We start from the raw sequence: 24,140 nt of genomic DNA, 5'->3' as shown, positions 1-24,140 counted from the left end.
CATTCATAATTTTAATTTTGAAGAGCTCCTTACTGTTCTTTTTCATAGCATCCTGTTCTTAGTTAAGAATGTAATAGTCTTTGTGAAGATACTAATTCATTTTTCTGAAGTTTCTTTTATAATTTATTTCATGAGTTATTTTTGTTCTTCTGTTATTTTCAGGTTTCTTTTAAATCTTTTGATGATCCTTGGCAGAACATTTCTAGGTAGGAGCAAGACCATCAAAAGTAGACACTAAATTCTGTGTGTATAGGTGGGCTAATAGATTGTGGTTTTGTTGATTTTGGCTATGTGGGTTCCACTTTACCTTAGTAGTCACTGGAGACTTCTAAATGTCAGTTGGAGGTCTTTTCTCTAGAGAACGTTTACTTCCCGGTAGAAATAAAGATACCAGAGTTCTAAGGGTGGGGAGTGCGGCCCAGTTGCCATATTGGAATACTTTTAGTGACTTTTTTTCAACTCCACACTATCTACACAGGCACACTAATTGATATCTCCTGAGTCTGATGTCTCTTTTATTTATTCAGAGGATAAAGGCGTATTGATTTGGGGTGTAGTTGGTCTAGCTGCTTCATTTTCTATGTGGAAAATGAAGTAGGAATGGGATTGGTATCCCTATTATGACTTTCAATCAACCCCCCTAATTTACTTTTAATATGTTAGTACTGGGGCCCTTGGGTTCTGTGAATGTGAATCAGCTCTCTTACTGTTCATCTCTCTCCCTCTTGTACTTTTTGTTCTTGTGTCTATACACTAGGAACTCAATACTACTTCTCCATTACTACCATGTTTCTAAAAAAGTGTTAAAAGCCCTTGAATGCTAATAGATAATTTATTATTCTCTTAATCCTTGAGATTCTATTTGACATATTATTTTTTGTTTGTTTGTTTTGGGTACTGGGGATTGAAACCAGGGACACTTAATGATTAAGCCACATCCTCAGTCCTTTTGAGACAGTTCTCCTTAGGTTGCTTAGGGACTTGCGAAGTTGCTGAGGCTGGCCTTGAACTTGTAATCCTTGGGCCTCAGTCTACTGAATTACTGGGATTACTGGTATACCACCATGCCTGGCTGAAATAATTTTTGAGTTTTTGTAAAGAAAAAAATGAGCATATTTTCTGCTCTCTTTAATTGGAAAGTTCCCATTTTCTTTGAACGCTTATTGATTGTGCACCTTACTTTTGACCCAGTCCTAGTCAATATGTAATTGAATTATTAATTTTATTTTTAATTTATTTTTAAATTTTTTTATTTATTTTATTCAGTTAGTTTTTATTTATTTTTTATTAGTTTTATTTTTTTAATTAGTAGTTTTTTATCCTCATTTTATAATGTAGGAATTAAAGTATGGTAGGATTTTAATATCTTACCCACAGTAATCCAGCTAGTGAGTAATGGAACTAGGATTTAAAACTCACATCTAATTGATTCAGCTTTCTTTCTTCTTTTCTTTCCTTTTTTATGGGTGCTAGTGATTGAACTCAGGCACATCTTTTAACACTGAGCTGACTTTCTTTTTTTAAAAAAAATTTTTAGTGCATTATAGTTATATATAATAGTTGGGTTCATTTTAACAAAATTATACGTGCATGGCATTTAATTTACTCCATTTTAGTTCCTAGTGCCCTCCTCTTACCCTTTCCTCCTTCCTGTCCCTATTCTTCTTTCTCTATACTACTCAACATTCTTTCACTCATATTTTTATTTATTTTTATTAGTGCTTTATAAATATACATAAACGTGGAATTTGGTCAAATTCCTTCTGCATTTCCTCCCTTTTCCATCCCTCTCTCTCCCTTGATCTCCTTCCTCTACTCCACTGATCTTCCCTATATCTTTATGATATCTGAATCCTCCTTAGATGAATGGATTAAGAAAATGTGCTATATGTACACAATGGAATTTTACTCAGCCAAAAGAAAAATGAAATTATAGAATTTTCCAGGAAATCAATGAAAATGGAGAACACCATGCTAAGTGAAATAAGCCAGATTTAGAAAATCAAGTCTTGACTTTTTTCTCCCCTTTCTATTTTTTAGTTTGAGACAAGGTCTCACTGAATTGCTGAAGATCTCACAAAGTTGCTGGAGGCTGGCCTCAAATTTTTGATGCCCCTAACTAGCCCCCTCAGTTCCTAAGATTACAGGTGTTGTTTTAATCAGCTTTTTTGCTACTATGACTGAAAGACCCCATGAGAATAACTGTAGAGGAGGAAAAGTTAAGGGCTCACAGTTTTAGAAGTCTCAGTCAGTAGACAGCCATCTCCATTCCCCAGGAGAGGCAGAACATCTTGGAGGAAGAGTGTGGCAGAAGGAAGCAGCTCATATGGTGATCAGAAAGCAGAGAGAGAAAGACACTTCACTCTCCAGACACCAGATCTATATCCCATAATCACGGTCCCAAGGAACCACTTCCTCCAGCCACATGCCACCTGTCTCCAGTTACCACTCAGTTAAGCCCATGAGGGATTATTTCACTGACTACATTAAGGCTATACCCTGCCATCCCAATCATTTCTCCTCCAAATCTTCTTGCATTGTCCCACACATGAGCTTTCAGGGGAATACCATGTCTAACCATAATAGGTGTGCATTACCACATCCAGCAGGGAAACTTAGTGTTTTTTTTTTTTTTTTTTTTTAAAGGAAAAAAGCCCTATCTCCTTTCTCCTCTGTCTGAATCTATGTCTATTTCCCTTTCTTTCAACCCAGGCAAAGTCATCTCCTTGTTTCGGGAGGTCTTTTTACTAAGATGGGTTTGCTTTCTCCCTCCTTCTGTTTTTTCATTGTTTCCCGTATCGATTTTGCTTGTCCCCTGTTTTTTGGTGCTTTGACTTCTTTGATGTGTCTTTACCGTCTTTGAGTCATTCTTAGACTTGTGGAAGACAGCCCTACTACCATCTCAAGGCCTTCCATTTCATCTCCATCTGCTTCACTGCTGGTGAGGTACTGATTTCTTAGCCTGTCAGGACTGGGGAAATCAATATCCCATTAGAATAAGTGAGGAGCAGCAGCATATTCCACTGCCCGTCCACTTACCTAACATGCTGGGGCAGTGCTCAAAGACCAGATTCTGTGTCCAAAGATAGTCAGAAAGGATTAGATCATCCTGGGGATAATGTAGAAAGCCAATGACAGGACAATCAGGAGTTGTAAATCCATTAAATCTGTTTTGCTGAACAAAATGACATGGAGTCATTTTGTGAGAATAATTTGCTTTTTAAAGATTGCTCTAGAGGAAATCTTAGAATAGTTTTGAATTGCATTTCTCTAGTTGCTAGAGATGTTGAACATTTTTTCATATATTTGTGGATTGATTGTGTATCTTCTTCTGAGAAGTGCTTGTTCATTTCCTTGGCCCATTTATTGATTGGGTTATTTGTTTTTTAGTGTTAAGATTTTTGAGTTCTTATATATCCTAGAGATTAGTGCTCTATCTGACGTGCATGTGGTGAAAAATTTGTTCCCAAATTATAGGCTCTCTATTCACTTCACTAATTGTTTCTTTTGCTGAGAAGAAGCTTTTTAGTTTGAATCCAACCCATTTATTGATTCTGGATATCATTTTTTTTTTTCACTATGGGAGTCTTATTAAGAAAGTTGGGGCCTAATCCAACATGATAGAGATTTGGACCTACTTTTTCTTCTAATAGATACAATGTCTCTGGTTTAATTCCTAGGTCCTGATTCATCTAACTCCAGTAAGAATGTCAACTATTAAGAATATAAATAACAATAAGTGTTGGTGAGGATGTGGGAGAAAAGGCACACTCATACATTGCTAGTGGGACTGCAAATTGGTGCAGCCAATATGGAAAGCAGTATGGAGAATCCTTGGAAAACTGGGAATGGAAACACCATTTGACCCAGCTATACCTCTCCTTGGTTTATACCCAGAGGACTTAAAAATAGCATACTAAAGGGACACAGCCACATCAATGCGTATAGCAGCACAATTCACAATAGCTAATCTGTGGAACCAACCTAGATGCCCTTCAATAGATGAATGAATAAAGAAAATGTGGTATATGTACACAATGGAATTTTACTCAGCATTAAAAGAGAATAAAATCATGCCATTTGCTGGTAAATGGATTGAGGAGAAGATAATGCTAAGTGAAGTTAGCCAATCCCAAAAAACCAAATGCCAAATGCTTTCTCTGATTTAAGGATGCTGATTTATAAAATGGTGGTAGGAAGGGGCATGGGAGGATTAAATGAACACTAGATAAGGCAAAGGGGAAAGGGGGAGGGAGGGGACATGGGAGTAGGAAAGACAGTGGAATGAGATGGGTATAATTATCCTAAGTACATGTATGAAGACACAAATGGTGTGATTCTATTTTGTGTACAACCAGAGACATGAAAAATTGTGGTCTGTATGTGTACTATGAATTGAAATGCATTCTGCTGTCATATATAACAAATTAAAATTTTAAAAAATGAAAAAAAGATTACTCTAAAGTAAGGAAATTCTCTCTTGAAACTTTTATAATTCTTTGTCATTTTGAATTTTCTAGTATAGACAACATCTTTGGTTTTAAGTCCAGGCTGCAGATACATGTTTGGGTGTTATGAACATATTGATGGTATTTTAATCTCCATTGAGATTACCTTGGGAGTGAGTGCACAGAGAAAAGGGAAAAGGATCAGAGATTTATGTCTTGGCACTTTCACATTTAGATGGAAACATGAGACCACAGAGAAGGGAAGTGTAGAGGTAGAGGTAGCATTATTGCAAAAGAGCTAAGACTAGAACTCAGTGGACCTGCTCACTCTGCAACACATAATAAGATCCTGTTGAGTAACCTGACTTTCAACCTTTATTTGTGCTATTCTCCTGAGGAGTAAACTGGGAAGATGCTAGAAAAAACACTCGGATGACACAGCAGCATTGATTCTCTGTCTGAATCCTCAAAACTTGGATTTATTTACTGTGTTTCTGACAGTTAGTGGGTCTAAAAATCAAAGTAGGAAAATAAGGGTTTTAAATGTTTATTTCCTTCTATGATGCCAATAGTATAATTTCTTTTAAATTATTACTAGTTCTAACATAACTAGATGTGTGTGGGGTATGTTAGGAACAAGGTTTGTATCCAGGTATTAAATCTAATTCAGAGTTTAATGTGCAACGAAGTTTCAGGTCTACAAAAGAGCCAAAGTAATCAGAAACCTTGTAAATACACTCTTCATCTAGATCAAAAAGTCAGCTTTTGTTGTTTGCCAAGAATGTTCCAAATTATAACATATGAAAGTTGTATGGAACTTTCAAAGTATGAGTTTCTGACATCTATTTTCTTATCTGATTTTTACAAATCCCCAGGAAAGAGCCATCTTTTGTTATTTTGTAAGACTTCTCTTTGTTGAGAATTCCTCAATTACTCATGTAGAATACAAGAACCCTTACCATTCTAGTTGCCTTATCTGGATACTCTAATCTGTCCATATGCTATTTTGAGTGGCCAGATCTATTGACAGATATACACTGAACAGAATATGACATAAAGGATGGGGCTCCAACCTACTTTGCCTGGGTGACAAAATTTCTATTTTATGTACTGTTACACTATATTAATTTATTTTTCAATATCTGTATCAAATTATTGACATATTGTACTTATGGTAAACCAAAAAGTACCCTTATTTTTGCAAATAATATGCTATAAGAAGAAGTCTTATATATTTAAGCTACTGATAATTTAAACTCAAGAGTAGAATTTTATGTTAATAACTACTCACTTTTTTTGTGGTACTGGGAATTTAATCCAGTTGTGCTGTACTACAGAGCTACATCCCAGCCCTTTTGATTTTTGATTTTGAGACAGGGTCTCACTAAATTATGGAGACTGGCCTCAAACTTGTGATCCTCCTGCCTCAGCCTCCTGAGTCACTGGGATTATTTGGCTATACTACCATGCCCATACTACTGATTTTTATTCTGTGATTTTAATGTATTATTCCAGTTTCATTATTGATCTATTATTTTTGTTTATAAAAGTAAACTATCCATTTTTGTTAGAGTTGTGTTAGTTTTGTTAGAGTTTTGAAGAGAGACAAAAAATCTGATTTACTCAAAGTAAACTTTATTTTGAACATGCAGCCAATATAGAGACAGTTCGATGATATCATAAGGGCTCAACTTCTTGCTTCACTAGCCTCAGCACATGGCTGTCTTCCTCATGGTCATAAGATGGCAATTGGTGTTTGTTTTTTATTTCTGTGTAACAAATCACCATAAACTTAGCCTATTAAAACAACACACCTTTATGATTTTAATTTTCACGGGTCAGAAGTCTTGGCACAGGTCAACTGGGTCCTCTGCTTGAGCTCTTGTCAGGCTGAAATCAAGATGCTGGCTGCGGCTGCGTTGTGATGGGAAACTTGGGCTCCTCTTCCATGCCCATTCAGTTATTTGCAGAACTCCATGTATCTTTCCACCACATGGCAGCTGACTCTTCAAGGTCAGAAGTAGATTTCAGTCTGAGTCATTAGAGTTCTGTATGAAGTCACCTAATTAGGGGGTAGCTATCTCATCATGCTCGTAACTCTATCTGTATTTAATGGGCATGCACCCCGGGAGGTGGGACTCATGGGAACATCTTAGAATTCCATTCTGTTGTGCTCTGGAAAGGTTGAGAGTAAGAGGCCTGGAACAACTGAGGTTACCCTATCCCTTTTCTTTTTTAAAGTTCAGAAAACCTGAGCTAACATATATTTGCCAACAATGAACAAAGTGTCCATCTCTCCCTGTCAGAACATTCTGAAGTCCTGATTTCATCTGTCATGTCAGTTTTATGTCTCACTTTTGTAACTAACAAAAATTTGGTTAAGTATGTCTTTTATAACTTCATCCAATCTTCTTATAAATAGGAGGGTAGTTCTGAACTGGTTTAATGTAATTAAAAAGATTCTGGTCCTCAATTTGAGCCCATACAAATAGTCGTTTTTCTTGAGAGCCAACTCAGTCATCTTGTGGCCAGGAGCATTATGAAGAGCATTATTCTCAAGATAAATGCATAGAGCAATCTCCTGATTGCTCAATTTGAAATCTTTATTAGGGAAGAAAATGAAGTTAGTTTATTGTGTATGGTCTTTCTTTTTTTGTGTCTTCTTTTAAACTTGTGTTACTTTTGCTCTGAATAAACCCCAAACTGTCTTTCCCTGCCATTTGTAGTTTGTTTAAACTTGTCCTTACATTTGGATGAGTTCAGACCTCCTTTGAATCTAAGTTCACTTCCCTTCTTATATTTTTTGTACATGTTATTTTTAAACCTGATCTTACCTGAGATGTTCCTGCAGTCAAAATGGTTTCTTTTATATCTCTTTCCTCTTTCTTCTTTATTGCATTACTCATGATTGTGTAGTTAGAATTTCTGTTTTTTGAGCTTCCTGTCCATATTCTTTCTCTAGACTCAATCTTGCAGACTCTTTTCTACCTGTGACTTGAATCTACATATCGTTTTCCAGTCATCCTTATATATTTCTATTTTCCAGTCCATGGAATATTTATTCTAGTCTTATTCTTTCTTTCATATTGTCTGGGCCTCAAGGGGGTATAATAAAGATATTAGGACTTCCTATATAACTCATGGTTCAAAATTTAGTATTCTTATTTTATTTGTTCCACACCTTTAAATGTGAATATTAAAATACTATATTTACCGTATAAAGACCTTAGAGAATAACCAGAAGTATAAAAAATTGAAATTATCTGTACTCAAACTACTAATTGATTTAACTGCTAATGTTTTATTTTGTTTCCTACTAATAAAGAAAATGTGCATTTAAAAATAACTCCATCTTATTTTAAGCCATACTTACCCTTAAAGTTTCAACCCATAGAACTGATTCATTATCTCTAGACCTACAGCAGCATAATATGATAACTGCAAAAGGGAGAAAAGAAACCATGAGTGCACAGGAGCAGTGGTCAAAGTAGTCTTCTGAATAGTGTTTTATAATGAAGAAAGATATATCATAAATTGTTCTCAGCAATAATGTTCCAAGTTTTAAAGCTTACATTTGAAGCAGAAGTATCTTTTAGCAGGCAAAGGTATTGCCTTTTTGGATCTACTTGAGTTGGTAAATTCTGTGAAACAACCAGAAAATCAGAACTGAGTTTGATTCTTAAGTTCCAAGAAAGCTAATTTTTCTTTTATATTTTCTCAGAAAATTTATTGAGTAACTACTTTATGCCTTTCTCATTAAGGTAGCTCCTTTAAAGTCATTTATGTTCAACTCTACTTTCCTCAACTTCCATTTGTGCATATTCAATTAGATAGCCCCAATTATCCACTTAACCTGCATATTTTGAGGTTATCAGATGGTACCTATTTGATTTGTTTGTATTTGGTAATGCACAGATTTGTGGAATTTTTTTTTTCTAGTTCTGTTTAGAAGTTACATATTGCTTATGTCTATCTAAAATATAAATATATACACATCAACATTGGTCTTGATGAAATGTTTGGAAAGTGATGCAGCAAATACAGCTGAGGGTTTTTAGATTCTAAATTATTCAGCCCTGTTAATTGTGTTCTCCTATTCCCAGCCATCCTTTTCTTCTCCCCATACTGGTTGTCTCAGTGGAAGTTGCCACTTCTATCAAGTGATCAAGTCACTGTAATTGGCTAATAGTGTCCATGTAACTAAAGTAATGCTACTCCTGGTGCTACTGTCTCCTGGACTTGGAGTTGTTCTAGTCTCCTGTGTGAACTGTGACTAAAGCTAAATTCCTGGAGTCCTTCCTCAGGTTTCTCAACTGAGGTTGACTGTAGGAAGCCTTTTCTCTTTGGTGGCTAAAGTATGAACACGTGAGCCCAAGCCTCTTTATATGCAAATAATGACTGGCAGATGAAGAACAGAAAGGTGACCTGATGGTGTTTGCAAGTCTGATTTTATTTTATAAGGTTCATGGAGTAATTAGCCTGAATTTTTTAGTAATTTTGTGATTCCTAGGAGCTACCCTCCATATGGCCTAGGCAACACCATGGTTTTCTGATTTTTTTTGCAACCAAAAACTTATAGCTAATCAAGTTGATATAGTGCAGTCACTTTAGTAACTGGTCTCTTAAACAAATGCTTTATACTTAAACTCTCACTTTGAGAAATATTTCCTATTAAGGGAGCATTATTCTCAGATCTCTGCAAGTTTAACTACATTAGTCAAGAGATAGAGATAGTCTCAAGAGTCATCTTCAATTCTGCTTGGAAAAAGGCAGAGTATAAATTCTGTCCCTTCACAGTTGATGAAACTGATACCAGAGAAAGATCTTGATTTGCCCCTAATGACCAAGAGAGTTTGTAGCAACATCAGGACTAAGGCTGAGGTCTACCAGTTTCCTGTTCTAAGCTGTCCTCAGTTTAAAAGAACTTCACTATAATGAATATCAATGTAGAACTTACTCACAATGTTTTTCTAATTTTTAATTGGAATTAGTTCAGTTTTCTTTTTCGCAAAATAGTCTATCCATAAGTTATATTTCAAGGATCTATGGCCAACAGACCCTATGTTATCTACAGGCAATACTCTGAGTGCTTAAGAGCCATTTCTTTTCTCTTCAAGCTTATTATTCAGTGAAAATGTAATGTACATGATAATAGCAATTATAAAGCACCACTAGGAAGCCCTGAGGAGAGGCTCCCAATCCTGTTTTGCTCAAGGGAACAATATCTGGTCATAACCAATTAGGCCAATTGTTTCCAACTTTGCATTGTGGGATCTTACTCTGTTAGCGTCATATTTAAAAAAATATATATGTATTTCATCTTAGCATATGCTCAGAAAGGCAAAAGTGGAGGTAGCACTACTGAGGTAAGGTTGCAAAAGCCCAAGGGCAAAGCAAAATCAGTTAACATGTTTATTCCCCAGTCCCTCCATGCACAGACACTCCCACATATACCATTACTAACTCAGGCCACTAGTTGCCAAGTTGTTTAGAGGAGGACTAGGCCTGAGAGATAAAGCATTTGAGAAGAGTTCTGTGATCAGATCTAGTTGACTACTTGTCAACAACTTCCCTGTGTTGGGATGGGAAAAAGGAAGGAAACGGCTCTGCTCTAACCCTCCCATCACAACCTGAATTTCCCTTTTCCTGGTTCACACATTACAGAGGCACATCTTTCTCTATGCTCTCCATTTTGCCATGTCACTCTGGTTCCTCATATGTCATCTCACCAATGATACTAACCCACTTTTCCATTTAATGCAAAAACGTTAATCACATGCCTCATTATGTGATGCTCCAAGATTCTGAAACATTTCTTAGAATTATTTAACCATTAGATGCTCTTTTTCCCATATAATCTTGTTTTTCAATTTCAGATAACTTATAATCAAAACGAAATATATGTTCTCATATACAACATAATAATAACTATGCAATGTTGTGTTATTCTCTAAGTGCTTTTTTTCAGTGTCTCTTGTGCCCCTCAGTATTGCTGAGTTATCACACATATCTCATTTCATTTTATACACCTCCTCAACAAATTTGTATTATTTTTATCATAGATTATAAGTTAAAAAAAATGAGGCTTCCCTGAGCTTACATGGCTAGCAGCTGGCAGACCTGGGACAGTTCTGGTCATTCTGCTGTATATTTCCCCTTAATATTAAATTTATACACACAAACAATAAAAATTCAAGGTACAAGAAGATTCTGAAGCTGGAGAATGTACCTGAATTTCATCCAAAAGTTCAAATAAGAGTAAAATGAAATGTTCATGAAACATATCAGCACCTAAATTCTTCCATATTAGATCTTTTTGGTCTGGATAAGCAGGGGATTTAGACATAGAAATGGAGTAAGAATCACACAGGCAAAGACACATTGTGGATCTATAGATAGGGATGGGAGTAAGACTCAAGCGAAGGGCACAGTGAAGGAAGGACCTATGGTCCAGCTCAATTAGAACCTAGATAAGTAAAGGAAGTCAGCAGAGACAAGAGAATTAATGTTGGTTAGCTCACAGTTTAGTGGCCTGTACTTACTATGCCTAGGTGGTGTGAACCGATAAAGTATTTTAAACTGGTATTTGAGGATGAGATATGAATGTAACTACATTTTGTGTGTGTGTGTGTGTGTGTGTGTGTGCGTGTGTGTGTATGATACTAGGAATTGAACCCAGGGATGCTTGACTGCTGAACTATATCTGTTGCTTTTGTTATTTTTTATTTTGAGACAGGATCTCACCAAGATGCTAAAGGTTTTGCTAAGTTGCTAAGACTAGCATTGAACGTGTGATCTGCTCATCTCAGCCTCCTGAGTCTCTGGAATTATAGATGCATGCCACCATGCCCAGCTCATAACTACATTTTAATTAGAGTAGCCAGGAGATAGTCTGGCAGAAATGTGAAAAATGGTTGTACTTGGAAGAAACTGAAAGCACATAGCCAGAGAAGAGATTTCACGGGGCCTGAACTAGATTGGAATGTTACAGTGATTGTGAGAAGAAAGCATATCATGTTTATCATCAACTCTAAGCAGAAGCAGAAGAGTCTTGGACTAATGAGACAGTCATACAATGACTGACTCCAATGTGTACCAAGGCACAGAGCAGAAAGCTTTGATAAATACTGCCTGGGACATGGAAAGTGCTCAATAACGGTTTGCTGGATAACAAATTATTTAATTTAGTTACCTTCTATTTCAAGTATTAGAAAAAAATTCAAATTCATGTATCTCCTCTTTCTTTTCTTCCTATTATAAGTTTTTGAAATAAAAGAAACATGTTATTCCTTATCAGAAAGGGCGGGGGGAAACTACGTAGCATGTGGTAACTGCTGGCTGGGGGAGCTATCTCCAGACTGAGAATGACTTCTTATCTGACTGTGGAATTTAGGACTTAGACATCAGGGATTTGGTAAGGTGAGGAGACTTAGGGCCCAGAGCTGAGGCCAGAGTCTTAGTGGTTAATTAGTTCATTGACTTTCCAAATGTAAAAAGGTGGTTGTTTAACATGTGGATTTGTTTAATTTTAGAACACATCTATTCTTATATACACCTTTTTTTCCTATTTGCTTTCACCCAAGCTAACATTATTCAAATAATTGTGGCAGAGGTAGTTTTGCTTATGTTATCCAGAAAAGTAAGGGCTTCAAACACCCTACTGAGGAATTAGTTGAGGGATGGATGAAAGCATAGTATATAAAGAAAAACATAAACTAAAGATCTGGAAGGAAATTGTCAGACTAGAACTGGCCATGCATTTAGTCATCATCAAAGTTCTTAATGGAAGAAGAGAATGTTAAAGTAATCATAAATAGAGTAATAATGTAAGCTGTATTAATATCTAGTCACTTATAGAAGGTGGGAATATATATAGATACAGATATCTATATGTATAGATATATAGATATAGATACATATTCTACTTTTGCCCCAAATATCATATTTACAATTCTCATAATTCCATCAAGTAGATATTATTATATCTATCTTAAAAGTAATTGCCAAGAAAATTAAGAATTTTACTTGAGTAAATCCAATTATTAAATAGCAAATAAAATAACCCCCAAAACAACAACAAAAACAAACACTTGAAATAATTTTGGAGCATTGGGCCATAAAGTATTATTTTTAAAACAGCAAAATTAGGATTCCAACTTAGGTCTGCCTTACTGCAAAGCCTAATTGCCAAGTTGATTTCAGCTTAGTATTTTTAAACTCTTCGAGCTGTTGTCCTTCTATTTCACCTAAAAAGCATGGTGTCAAAGAGTAAATGAAAAACAAAATAAGAACAGACAGTTTGACTTATGAAGTAAATTTTGTTGTGAACATGTTTTCTTTTTCACTCTACAGAAGTCACCCGCATCTAAAATTATTTTCAGATTGCATCCTGAACTTGCACTTCTGCGAGGACCTTGTTCACTCACTCATTCATTCAGAAAGTCATAAGTTGATCATTAATTTATACATTTACCATCTGCAGAAACCATGCTAGGCACCACAATATAGCAAAGGACTCCCCAAGAACCCTCAGTCCAGTGGAGGTTCCCTACAAGCAAGCCATCACCTGATGCCTAGGGATAGGTATCCAAGTATAAGGGTGCCTGTCTGTTCCAGCCTGGGGGAAGTCAGAGGAGAGTTCCCATAGGAAGGGATCACCAAAGAATGACCTAAAAGAAGAAGGTACACAGAATACAGGAGAGGGGCCTTGTATTGATTGGAGCAGTTATGTAAGGTCTAGGTCCTTTATCTGAGTATTTCATTTAACTGTAAGAAGAACCCTATAAAATATAGTTATGATTGACTTCATTTTCTAAATTAGAGTAGGGGCAGAGGCTTCGATTTGTTTCTGGCCCCACAATAAAACCAAATGATGAAGCTTGACTCCACACTCTTTCTTTTTCCATTACTCCCTGGGACAGTGATGCTCCAGTCTCAATTTGCAGTCTTGGCACACAGACATGCCAGAATAAAAACAGTTAATCATGATAGAAATCATTGTAAATCAGATCATTTCTGTCCATAGTTACCATTCAGTATATAACACTTTAAATTGAAATAAGCCCAGCAAATATTTGGGGCTAAGTAGTTTATTCTATGTGTCTTGGTCTCTTCCTTTGTAAAATAAGGTTAATAGCATTTCTACTTGTAGGGTGTGTTAAGGGTTAAATGAGATTATGCATGTAGTAGAATATACAGCATAATGCTGAGTAAATGTTCAGTATTAAACGTTCAACAAATGTTAGCAATTATTACTATTAATATTTTGTGTCTGGTGGGTCATTTATCTTATCATACTGACAAATGGGAAAGTATTTTAACTGAAAGCCGCTATTCTTCATGAATGGGGTTTATTAAGTCTGGCAAAATGATAGTTTTTGAGCTTGTGTTTATTATTTCTTCTCTTTTCAAAACCCATTATTGGGTGCTCTAGCACAGCTTCGGTAAAAGACTCACAGTGAGGGCAATTAAAACATGACTGAGTTGAAAATGAAGTGTTATTAGAGGAAAATCTATCAATGCTCTGATTCTCAATGGTCATTCATGCTAAGTCAGACGTTACATATTGGCTTTGGCAAATATGTCTCAGGAATGCTAAACTAAGAAAGACTTGGGAACTGTGTCTGCCTCATATTGGGATTATAGGACTTAGTGTATAGGAGGAGAGGTAAGGAGGATGAATTAATTTTTTCAGGTGCCATGAATTTAATAGGAATGAATAATGTGGCCTACTAGAGAGTGCACATATATCATTTAAAGATTTTTAAAATTAAAAATCACCAAATTAGTTAATAAAATGGACTTAAAAACAGAACACTTTATAGACTCTTAATTCATAATTTTTTATAGAAGGAAAGAAAGCAACAGCCAACAAGTTAGGAGGCCTGATGCCTCATATCTTCAACAAATATTTATGGACAGCAGCTGTTGAAGGGCAGGGACTCTGGGCTTGAGTGTGGCTCAGTCATCTGACAGCTTTGGAGCTTGCAGGGATTACATGGCGAAGTGTAAAGTGCTGAAAGTTTGACTTGTTGGCTGCTTACTTTTGGGACAGTTATTTAACTTTGGTTTCCTTACCTAGGGTTTTGAGAGGATTATCTTAGTTGATGGAGATAGAGTCTTTAAATGATAACCTGGTTTATAATAAGTTGTCCATAGGTATTATCTATATTTGGTGATATTATGGTTTAGAGACATCTTACCATACTGGAGGTCAGGAATACTAACATAATTAGATATAATACTTCAGTCCAGGCTGCAGGCAATAAGGTATAGTAATCATGTCAACTGAGGTGGATACTAAGAGCCAGAGATACATTTCAAAGTACTGGGAGAAGACTTCTCAGAAAGAAGATCTTTCTGGAGACATAAGGTATGCAGGCAGCAAGAACTAAAAAGGTCGGGTGCACTTTACATGTTTCTCTGTAAGTTTAGTAGTCTATAAGATGTCAGGCAAGTCACTTGCCTTCTCTTGCCTTAAATTCCTAATGTGGAACTCCTTAAATTCCAAACAGCAGGTTGAATTAGTAATGTCTAATTTCCCTTTCTGTTTTATACTTGATGATTCTAATAAGCTTGGGATATTTGATGCCTAAAATAGGCTACTAAAGGCTGGGTAATGGAAAGAAGGTTCATTAGCAGGTAAAAGAAAAGTGATAGATGGTATGAGGCTCTGCCACTGGGTGGAAAGGAAGTTTGAAATGGACTTTAATATCTGATGAATAAAGGACAGGCACTGAGGTGAGGCTTTGGTGGACATGGAGGAAACATAATTAGAGGGACACAGTGTTAGTAAGTATTAGTAAGCTTTTTGTTGCTGTGACAAAATTGTTGAGAAAAGCTATATAAAGGAGGAAAGATTTATTTTGGCTCCCAGGTTACAGAGATTTCAGTCCAAGGTCAGCTGGCTCCATTGTTTTGGGCCTATGAAGAGGCACAGCATCATGGCAGAAGGCCATGGCAAAGGAAAGCTGCTCACCTGAGAGTGGTTAGGAAACATAGACAACAAAAGAGGAGGGGGCCTGGATCAATATGTTGTCCCTAAGGGCACTCCCCCAAGGACCCACTCCCTTCAACTAAGTCCCACCTCTTTCAGTTCACATTGTCTCCTGATAGTCTATTCAGGTATGAATGCACTGATGAGGTTAAAGCCCTCATGATCCAGTCACTTCCCCAGAGCTCCATCTCTTAACATTGCTGCACTGGGAACCAAGTCTTCAACTCATGAACCTCTGGGGGGCATTCCAATTCCAAACCATGGCAGACACAATCTTTGTAGTTGGCTTTATTTGTGAACTTTCCTTCTCTGCGTCCCATTTCCCCATGCTGACCATGTGACTCTGCTCTGAATTAAAACCAGTGACAGTATGGCTCCATCTGTCTTTCCCAATGCCGATTAGACGAAAGTCTGGTAATATTCAGATAATAGAGCATCATTAAGACCTGATTACTTGGCATCGCACTCTCCAGTTACACCTTCCTTTATGAAGAAAATGTGGCAGAGTGCCAAATTATGGGCTTTGGATGCAGGTGGACATTGTCTCAGACATGAACAAAATGTAGGTCATGGACTGTATATAAGAACACAGCAAGGAAAATAAAAAAATACGAAAATATTGGCCCCTCTGAGGAAAGGAATTTGAAGTCAGTTTCTGACCCTTACTATCCCTGAGACCTTGCACACATCATTTTATGAACTTCATATTTCTCATGTGTAAAAATAGGGCAATAACGTGGACTACAGCATTATTGTGGAGATTAGTGAAATGCCACATTCTGAGAAAAATGCCTGAGAAATAGGGCTCAGTTTGAGGGAGCCCCAATAGAAGCTCAGGATCACAGTGGGAGGCAGCAGTTTCCCAAAGGAAATGGAAGGGAATGGTGATTATTAGGAAGGGGGAGGACAGACATGCTTAGCAGACAAAATTCCAGGTGTCCACTACACTGGCACTCAGGTATTAACTTAAAGCAGACAAAAAAATCTAACAAAATGTTTGGCAGTTAGTGCTCAGTGAACAAGTGCTGAATCTTCTCAGAGGAATTTAAAACCCCTGTTCTATGCAAGACTTGTTTTAGTGCTGTTAATCTCCAGAAGGCCAGTGGCTCTGATTAAAATATCACAGGGCTGAGGAATTTAGTGCCCTAACCCTGGAGCCTCTGGTACACTTGTTGTTTTGTTTGAGGTTGGTGTATTTGGAAAATTATGAGAGGATGGATTCTTTGCCAACCTCTAACTAGACAGATGTGCAGATTTTCTACTATGATTTTTTTTTCACTCTGGTACTGGGGGTCAAAGATTAAATAATTTGCCTCCAGATGAATGTTCTGAAGAGCTAATTAAAAAACTGACAAGTGCTGAGGACCTCAGCTGATTAGATTTGTATGCCTTCCTCCATCAAAAGATCAGAAGTACTGCAGTTTAGAATCACTGTATTAGAGTATATTTCCAGAAACTCAACAATAAAAAATAAAAAGGACAGTGCAGTGTCTTTAAAAACATTCTTATATCATATGAGTGTGTCTCAGAACTGGCTGAATGTTTTAAATAAGTGAAGAATTTTTTTTAAAAACTTCCTATGTTGGGGTACTATGCCAAACCAATTAGATCAAAGTCTGGATGAAGGACCCTGGTAATGTGTTTTAAAAACTTTTTAATGACATGAATATTCAACCAGAATTGAGAACCATTGATTTAGAAATAAAACTATTTGAGATATCTATTTAAATCACGGGAGACGTTGTAACATAACGTATAGGAAGAAGCAGGCTGGGAATTTGTCAACAGAGCCATTTTGGTTGACATGTCAGATTAGTAAAAATCATACTCTATTCTGAATAATTATATAACTTTTTTGTTGCTTCTTTACTTTTAACGTGTCTATCAGCTTTATAATAGATTTTGGTGAGGAGTAGATGTGAACGTTATTTCATAAATAAAGTACTTCCTTAATTTGGTAGTTACTATCATTTGTTTTTAGTAAAATGCTTTATTAGTCATTTTAAGCCTGTTTCTCAGGCTTACTTATTGATATAAATGAAAAGATTCTTAGCAGTGGCACAAACATGAGCATGCATCAACCTAAAACAATCAGCACAATAGTACATCTTGTCATATTGCAGATATGTGAATAAATCACAGTCAGATCCAGTCTGAGTGTACGTGACTTGGAAGTTATAGAATATGTAAATGTCCTTTCTAGCAAAAGATGCTTTTGGGGATTTTGTTGCTACTCTCTATAATAAATGCAAATGAGAACTCCCAGGTATTATTTTACACTTGATCTGGCAGCTCTGTTTCTACACAATCACCCAGAAAATGTGAGCTGGCTATATCAACCTGGATGCCAAGTAGCTTAATCAATCATACTGCAATCTAACTGCTCACAGGATCTGAACTTGTGGTTTCATCATGCAGGGTTTGATTATCCATGATAGCATTAGGATAGAAGGGGAGAGAGAGATTTGCTCTGTATTGCCATTCCTTCTCCCAGTCTGGGCCCTTTGGCTGTGACTTCAGTGGTGTATAGAAATCAGAGAGAGCAGATATATTTGGAAATGTGTCAATAATATAAATCAGCTTTGCCTGAGGTCCTGAGTCTATGCTCTTATACTTTTTTTGTGCTGGAACAAAGGGCCCTGTCCATTCTGTTACTTTATTTATTTTGGTAAGTATTTTAGGGAAACTGAAATGAAGGTTTGGCTTTAACCTGTGCTTTAAATGATACACATCTTACTCATATTTTTGTAGAAAGCATGTGATCAGTCTGTTATTTAATCCTTTCCCTGAGCTCACAACTGGCCCTACCTCTTACTAGTGTGTGACCTGGGGCCAGCCACTTATTCTCTTTCAACCTGAACTTTCTCAGCTGCCAAATGAAAGAAAGAGCACACATATTATTGTTGAATACACATCATTATTGACTAAGTGAGGTGTTGTATGAGGAGAATATGGATATAACATGTATCGAATGTGTGCTGTATGCCCTTCACTGATGTAGGTATTTCACACATTCTATGTAGTAGCTTGTAATTAATTCATAATCATTGGTGAGGTAGATTTTAAAAGTTTTCCTTTTAAAGATGAGAAAACTGAGGCAAGCAGTGATCAAAATAAGTTTCTCAAGGTAACACAATCAAGAAAGTAGAGGAATTGAGATGAGGGTTTGACTTCAGGCCTCTGCTCTAAACTATACCCCTTGCCTATTTCTAGAAAGCATGCAGTAAATATAGTGGTGATAATAGCATGTGCTTTTCTTCATGATGTCCTCTTAAAATTCCTAATCTGAAATTGGTATACTGTGGCATCTACCACAATGGGAAACATTGTAAATGTTCACTAAATGCTTATCAGTATACTAACAAAACAGAGTGTTGAGCATCTGTACAGTCCTACTAATATTGGATTTGTGTAGTACTGTGTTTTCCAACACTTCACCTGCAAGAACAGCTCAGTGACATCACTTGACCAACTGAATATTCAAGGCTTTACTGTGATCTGTCCCTGAGATGCCCTTTCCTCTCTTTTAAAAAAATGTCTTTGTTGTTTATACAAATCTTGCTCCTTCTCATATATTATGATAAAATGTTTAAGTGATGCTCAGTGAGGAATGGGACCAATTTTATTATCTTTATTTCTGTGCCTAGTACTTAGCAGAAATCTAAATTGTATTAATTAAAAGAATTAATGCGGCTCATTCACCATAAACTGCGCTGTATTTGTATCTGCCATCTCCACACACACCCTCCCACTACTTGTCTTTGCCTGTTCTTTGTTCTGAAGCCCCATCCTCAGAGACTTCATGTCCTAGTCCTAACACCAAAGAGCGTTTACTTGGTGTAAACAATTTCACCAGCATCATCTTATATTTCACTAACATGATTCTGCTAGGCTTAGATTTTTTGTTGTTTTTCTCATAATGATGATGTATTTTTATTTATTTGCCCATGCTAGCATTTAAATCTGCTCTGAGTAGATTTTACTGATTTACATGCAATATACCTATTTAAGTGGAACATTAATAGACGAGCAGAGACTTAAAAAAATACTAGTGACAAATCTAATTTACATTGTATGTGAAAGAGACCTTTTTAAATGTTTAGAGCTTTTTCTCCCCATCACTTAAACATTTTATCATAATATATGAAAAGGAAATGAATTAAAAGTTATTTAGTACATATTGGTTCTAACATTGGGAAATGTTGTGTTTTTTTTTTTAATTTCCTTTTGTACATGATTCTAAAAACAATTTTTAAAGGATATTTGGCTTAGCAATAAAAAGACATTAATGTCAGAGGGACCTGGGTGTGAGTTCTGGACCACCAGGCCACCTGCTTTGTGATTGTAAGGAAGTCTCTTGTCTAAACTTAATTTTTCTTATATGTAAACGTATATGATGCTCTGTCATGATTGGTATTTGGGGTAGAGTTTTATTCTATCTTTCCCCAACACACAGGCAATAGTCAAATGGAAATCCAAGTCTTAATTTATTAACTGCTGGTCAACTATGTTAAAGTCATTCCAATCAATATAGGGCTTCTGCTTGCCTATGGGGCTGAGGCTAGATGGTGAGGCAAGGCTACCCATCCCCACCATCCTGATGGTGAGACAGTAGAGGACCATTGAGAAGGATTCTACTCAAACACATAAACAAGTGGTTGGACTCAGGAGCAAAGTGTCAAACTGGGTCTGTCCCAAAGAGCCATGCCATGTCTAGGTCGCATTATTGCTTGGGAGCAGGTACTTCAAATGTGAACTCTGGGCATGACAGTAGGAAGAGAAAGAATGACAAAAGGCGTGTCAAGCATGGGCAATGACTTAAGGCACAGGAGCCTGCTCAGCAGGGGACAGGGCACAAGCACTGCTAGTCTCTGCCATTCATGGAATAAGTCAGACACCTGAGTTGAAAGAAGAAACATCACCTTTACCTCCATCCAACAATAACAACAAAATCAGTAAGAAGAAAAATCTAATCTTTATCTAGTAGTGTTTAATATGAGATTAAATACTATAAAGTGCCTAGCTTCTTCCCCCTGCGAAGGCGTCAATAAACACAACACCCTGTTAAGAGAAGCAGGTTAACTTTGTTAGGGAAGTGTTATCAGCCAGGCCACTTTATAGTTGAAGAAACAGAGGCTCAAACACCTCTATACTGTTTAGGTACAAAAATCACAACAATAACCTAGCACAAGCAAAAAGGTAACAAGACTTTTATCTTATGTTTTGGATTTAGAAACTCTCAGAAGCATTTTCATTAAAGCTCTATACAGCCTGGGCCTCTAAGTTACCTTGTGCTTTCACATCAGGTAAAATCAGGATTGGACTTGAGGTAGGGGAGCATGCTAATGAGTATTAGCACGTACAGCTAATGCCATTAGCCAAGGGTGCATTTAGAAGCCATCACTGCCTCTTGCATTTTCCATGTAACATGACTTGATGCAATGATCTCAAAATACATAAGCAGTTTAGACATCCACACAAAAATTAAGGGTAAGTAGTTCTATTTCAGATTGGTTAGCAAGTAGTAAAACAGTTAATGTAGTAAAACAGTTTGGCAACAAGAAAGTGCTTGTCTCCTCATACTGAATATGAGGAAACACATCAGAGAAGTTCTAAAAATTGTGAGAAAAACAACACAATTTAATTTTACTGGAGATCTTCACTCTACTACTTTTCACCTGAGAAATGATATGATATTTTATTTTAGCATACTGGTAGCAAACATTCTGTATTTCTCTTTTCTGACTAGCAGGAAGACAAAGCAATTTATTCTAAAGTAATTAAATACATAACATATTTTGGATTCAAATGCTTGCTCCATATTTTCTCTAAATTAAAGCTTGTTTATTTCTTGAAACTCTATTTGTATTTCTGATTTTATATTTTCCTGTAAAGAGTTATATCCATCTGGATTGCCTAGGTAATGCCGCAGTAAAAGACAACTTCAGGTCTCAGTGGCTTGAAACAATGAATTTATAATTTTCGTTTACACTACAAATAACTTCATGGGCTGAGGGGAAATTTGCCTCTGCTCCATCCTTCACTATAGACCTAGGCAAGAGAATTCCTCTCTCTGTTTCCATGACTGCTGAGACAAAGAAAAGAAGATGGGGAACTGAGCATTCACTTTTGTTGCTGCTATATAAGGATGAGACTCATCAGCTCTCACATTTCACTGATCAACAAAAGTTAGCCAGCCAGGCCTAATTTCAAGGAGGTCAGAAGTAGTGGACACCTACCATTTGCTGAGTAGAGAACCAGAAATCTTGTTAATCCACTAATGACCACTGCAAAATATGTTCCATTATTTTTATTTCATATCAAGGCCACAGAAGTAGAATATAGCAGAGGACAAGAAACCTATGCTGGATTGAAAACCTGTGCTTCTTCTGCAGTATTATGTTATAATGTAAGAGTACATGCAAATAGGAAAATTACCCTCTAACAAATTCTATCTGTTAAGTGAATCCATCAAACACTACTCCTGTATCACAAATTAAAATAAGTACATGTACTTTTATGAGAGATCAAAAGGTAAATTTTTTTTGAAGGAATACATGAGGATGAGGGGAAATAAGAGAATTTATAAGTAGTATATAGAAGGGTATACTTATGAATCATCAAGTAACTGTCCTTTTGTCACATGTGGGACTCTGCTTCATTTTAGAATGTTCAAGGTCATTTTAGAATGTTGACTAAGAAAAGCTGTTTTTTGTCCTTAGGAAAATATAAACATCGACGAAGCCTCCAGGTGCCTGGTGAAGCACATACTTGCCAATGAGTGTGATCTAATGGAGTCCATAGAGCCGGACCTGGTGAAGCCCCATCTCACCTCACCCAAGGCTGTCAGCTGCTCCAGCTGTGCCAAGTCCTAGTAGGCTCCTCTGCTGGCCTGTGATGAAGATAACCCTATGATCCCATGAATTGTGCCTCAATTTTTACCATTTTGGGTAAATGTCAGGATAGGGAAACATATGTGGCAAGCCAAAGATCTCTGCCTGTATCTTTTCTGTAAAAGAGAAATAATAAATATTTGTTTTATGTTTGTTCGCCACCATCAGCACAGTGTTTACAAGCTTTTTAAATATTTAGTCTGTTACAAAATTGTGTTGAATAGCTGAGCAAAATGTTGCAGGGTCAGAATCAGCCCTGGTATTTGCTCCTTTAAATCAGCAAAGGCCTCAGGACTTAAAGAGAAGGGGATAAGAGCAAACTAGCTGTCAAGTTAAGCATTGGTGTTTGCTTGCCCTGGTGTGTCTTTGTTCAGACTTCAATACATTCTGTGATGGTCTGACAGGCCTATTAAATAGAAATGGTATTTTCTCCAGAGATGACCTCCATTCTTGGCAGACCTGGGAGTTGTCTATGATTTAGCTCTTCAGAGTCATGTACACAGGCTTCCTGTGCTTTTGTTGTCTGCATTGTCATTTGCCGTGCCCTGGATGTTGGTTTAACTGAAAACTTTATGAAAAGACCTGCACTCTCTATGTGCCTTTCTGTTAGCTTTCTCTGAATCTGTGGGACTCTTCTGTACATGTAATATATATATATATATATATTATATATATATTTTTCAGAAGCAAAAAATAAAACATAAAAGATGCTGTTTCCCTATTTTTGGAAAGTGCTTTAAGTTTCTTAGTATTGTGAACCCCCCACCCCCACCCTTTGGCAGTGAAACCATGCTTCTCAAGATGCATTTCTAAATTTTGTTTCAGAAAAGACATGAGAAATTGGTATGAGTCTATTCTATTTACATCTGCTATTCATATCAGTATTTAGGCCAAGAAAATAAGTATTATGTATACATTTTTGGTTAATCACAGAAATATATCCTCAATTATCAAGAAGGTGTCAGACCAATCAATGTAAAAAGAAACAACTGAAACACTTATGGTGCTGTCTTGCTTATCACAAGGCTGTGGTGCTGATATTCTGCAAGTAGCTTGTATTGTTTTCCTCTAATAATCATATCAGTGGAATACACTCACAGCAGCCTTGTCTTTTGTAACAGATATTTTTCCTTACATATTCTTGACACTCACTGTTTCTATAAGTACCAGCAACATAGCTTCCTATGTAAGTCTATATAAGCCCCCTATTTGGACATTCTCTGGCTCCTGGAGCAGCCAGTCTGCAAGTTAGGCCAGGAGTGCCATGGAGTCAATGTCTCCAGGAACAACTCTCAGCCAATGATAGCAGATGCTGGAAGATAAATACTCAGGGTTCCTTATTGCTCAAATTGAGCATTTCTGAGGCATGCTTTGTGGACTCTTAGAGGTCTTCAGTGGAATTAAGTCCCTGGTTCCCACAAGGGTAATCTTTCCACATGTCTCACCCTTAAATTTGCTTTCTATCCTTTCATCCCTTATCTCCTTACTCTTTTACCTTGATTCATTTTCCAAATAAATGGCATTAAGTCAAATCCTTGTCTCTGGGTCTTCTTACTAGGGAGCACAACCCAAGTTGGGTAAGTTAGAGGAAACATGAAGCTTCCTAGGAAGCAGATCCTTAATATCAGCTTTCAGAATTCAATCATTCACCACTCAAGTGATAGAGAGCAAGGAACCATTTCTGGTAGACAATGTTGTAGAGCTATAGCACCATAATTGTTAAGAATCTTGCTCGGTGGTAATGCTATTGCTCTTGGGTTTGAAAGATTAAAATATTGTGAACTTTGGTAATTGCTATAGAAA

General features: G+C 36.7%; 1 protein-coding gene across 1 annotated transcript in view; it reads left to right on the top strand.

Moving 5' to 3' along the window:
• Rab38 (RAB38, member RAS oncogene family) overlaps window positions 1-23,869 on the top strand; it is a 57,027-nt gene extending 33,158 nt beyond the window's left edge. The window contains exon 3 of the mRNA XM_005339209.4: window positions 22,167-23,869. Within this exon, the coding sequence (XP_005339266.1) occupies window positions 22,167-22,319 (153 nt within the window). The 3' untranslated portion in view covers window positions 22,320-23,869. The remainder of the gene's footprint in view (window positions 1-22,166) is intronic.
• Window positions 23,870-24,140: the final 271 nt, after the last annotated feature.

Source organism: Ictidomys tridecemlineatus, chromosome 4 (genome assembly GCF_052094955.1).
Source record: "Ictidomys tridecemlineatus isolate mIctTri1 chromosome 4, mIctTri1.hap1, whole genome shotgun sequence".
Classification (NCBI taxonomy): Eukaryota; Metazoa; Chordata; class Mammalia; order Rodentia; family Sciuridae; genus Ictidomys; species Ictidomys tridecemlineatus.
This window is presented reverse-complemented; position numbering and strand designations above follow the sequence as displayed.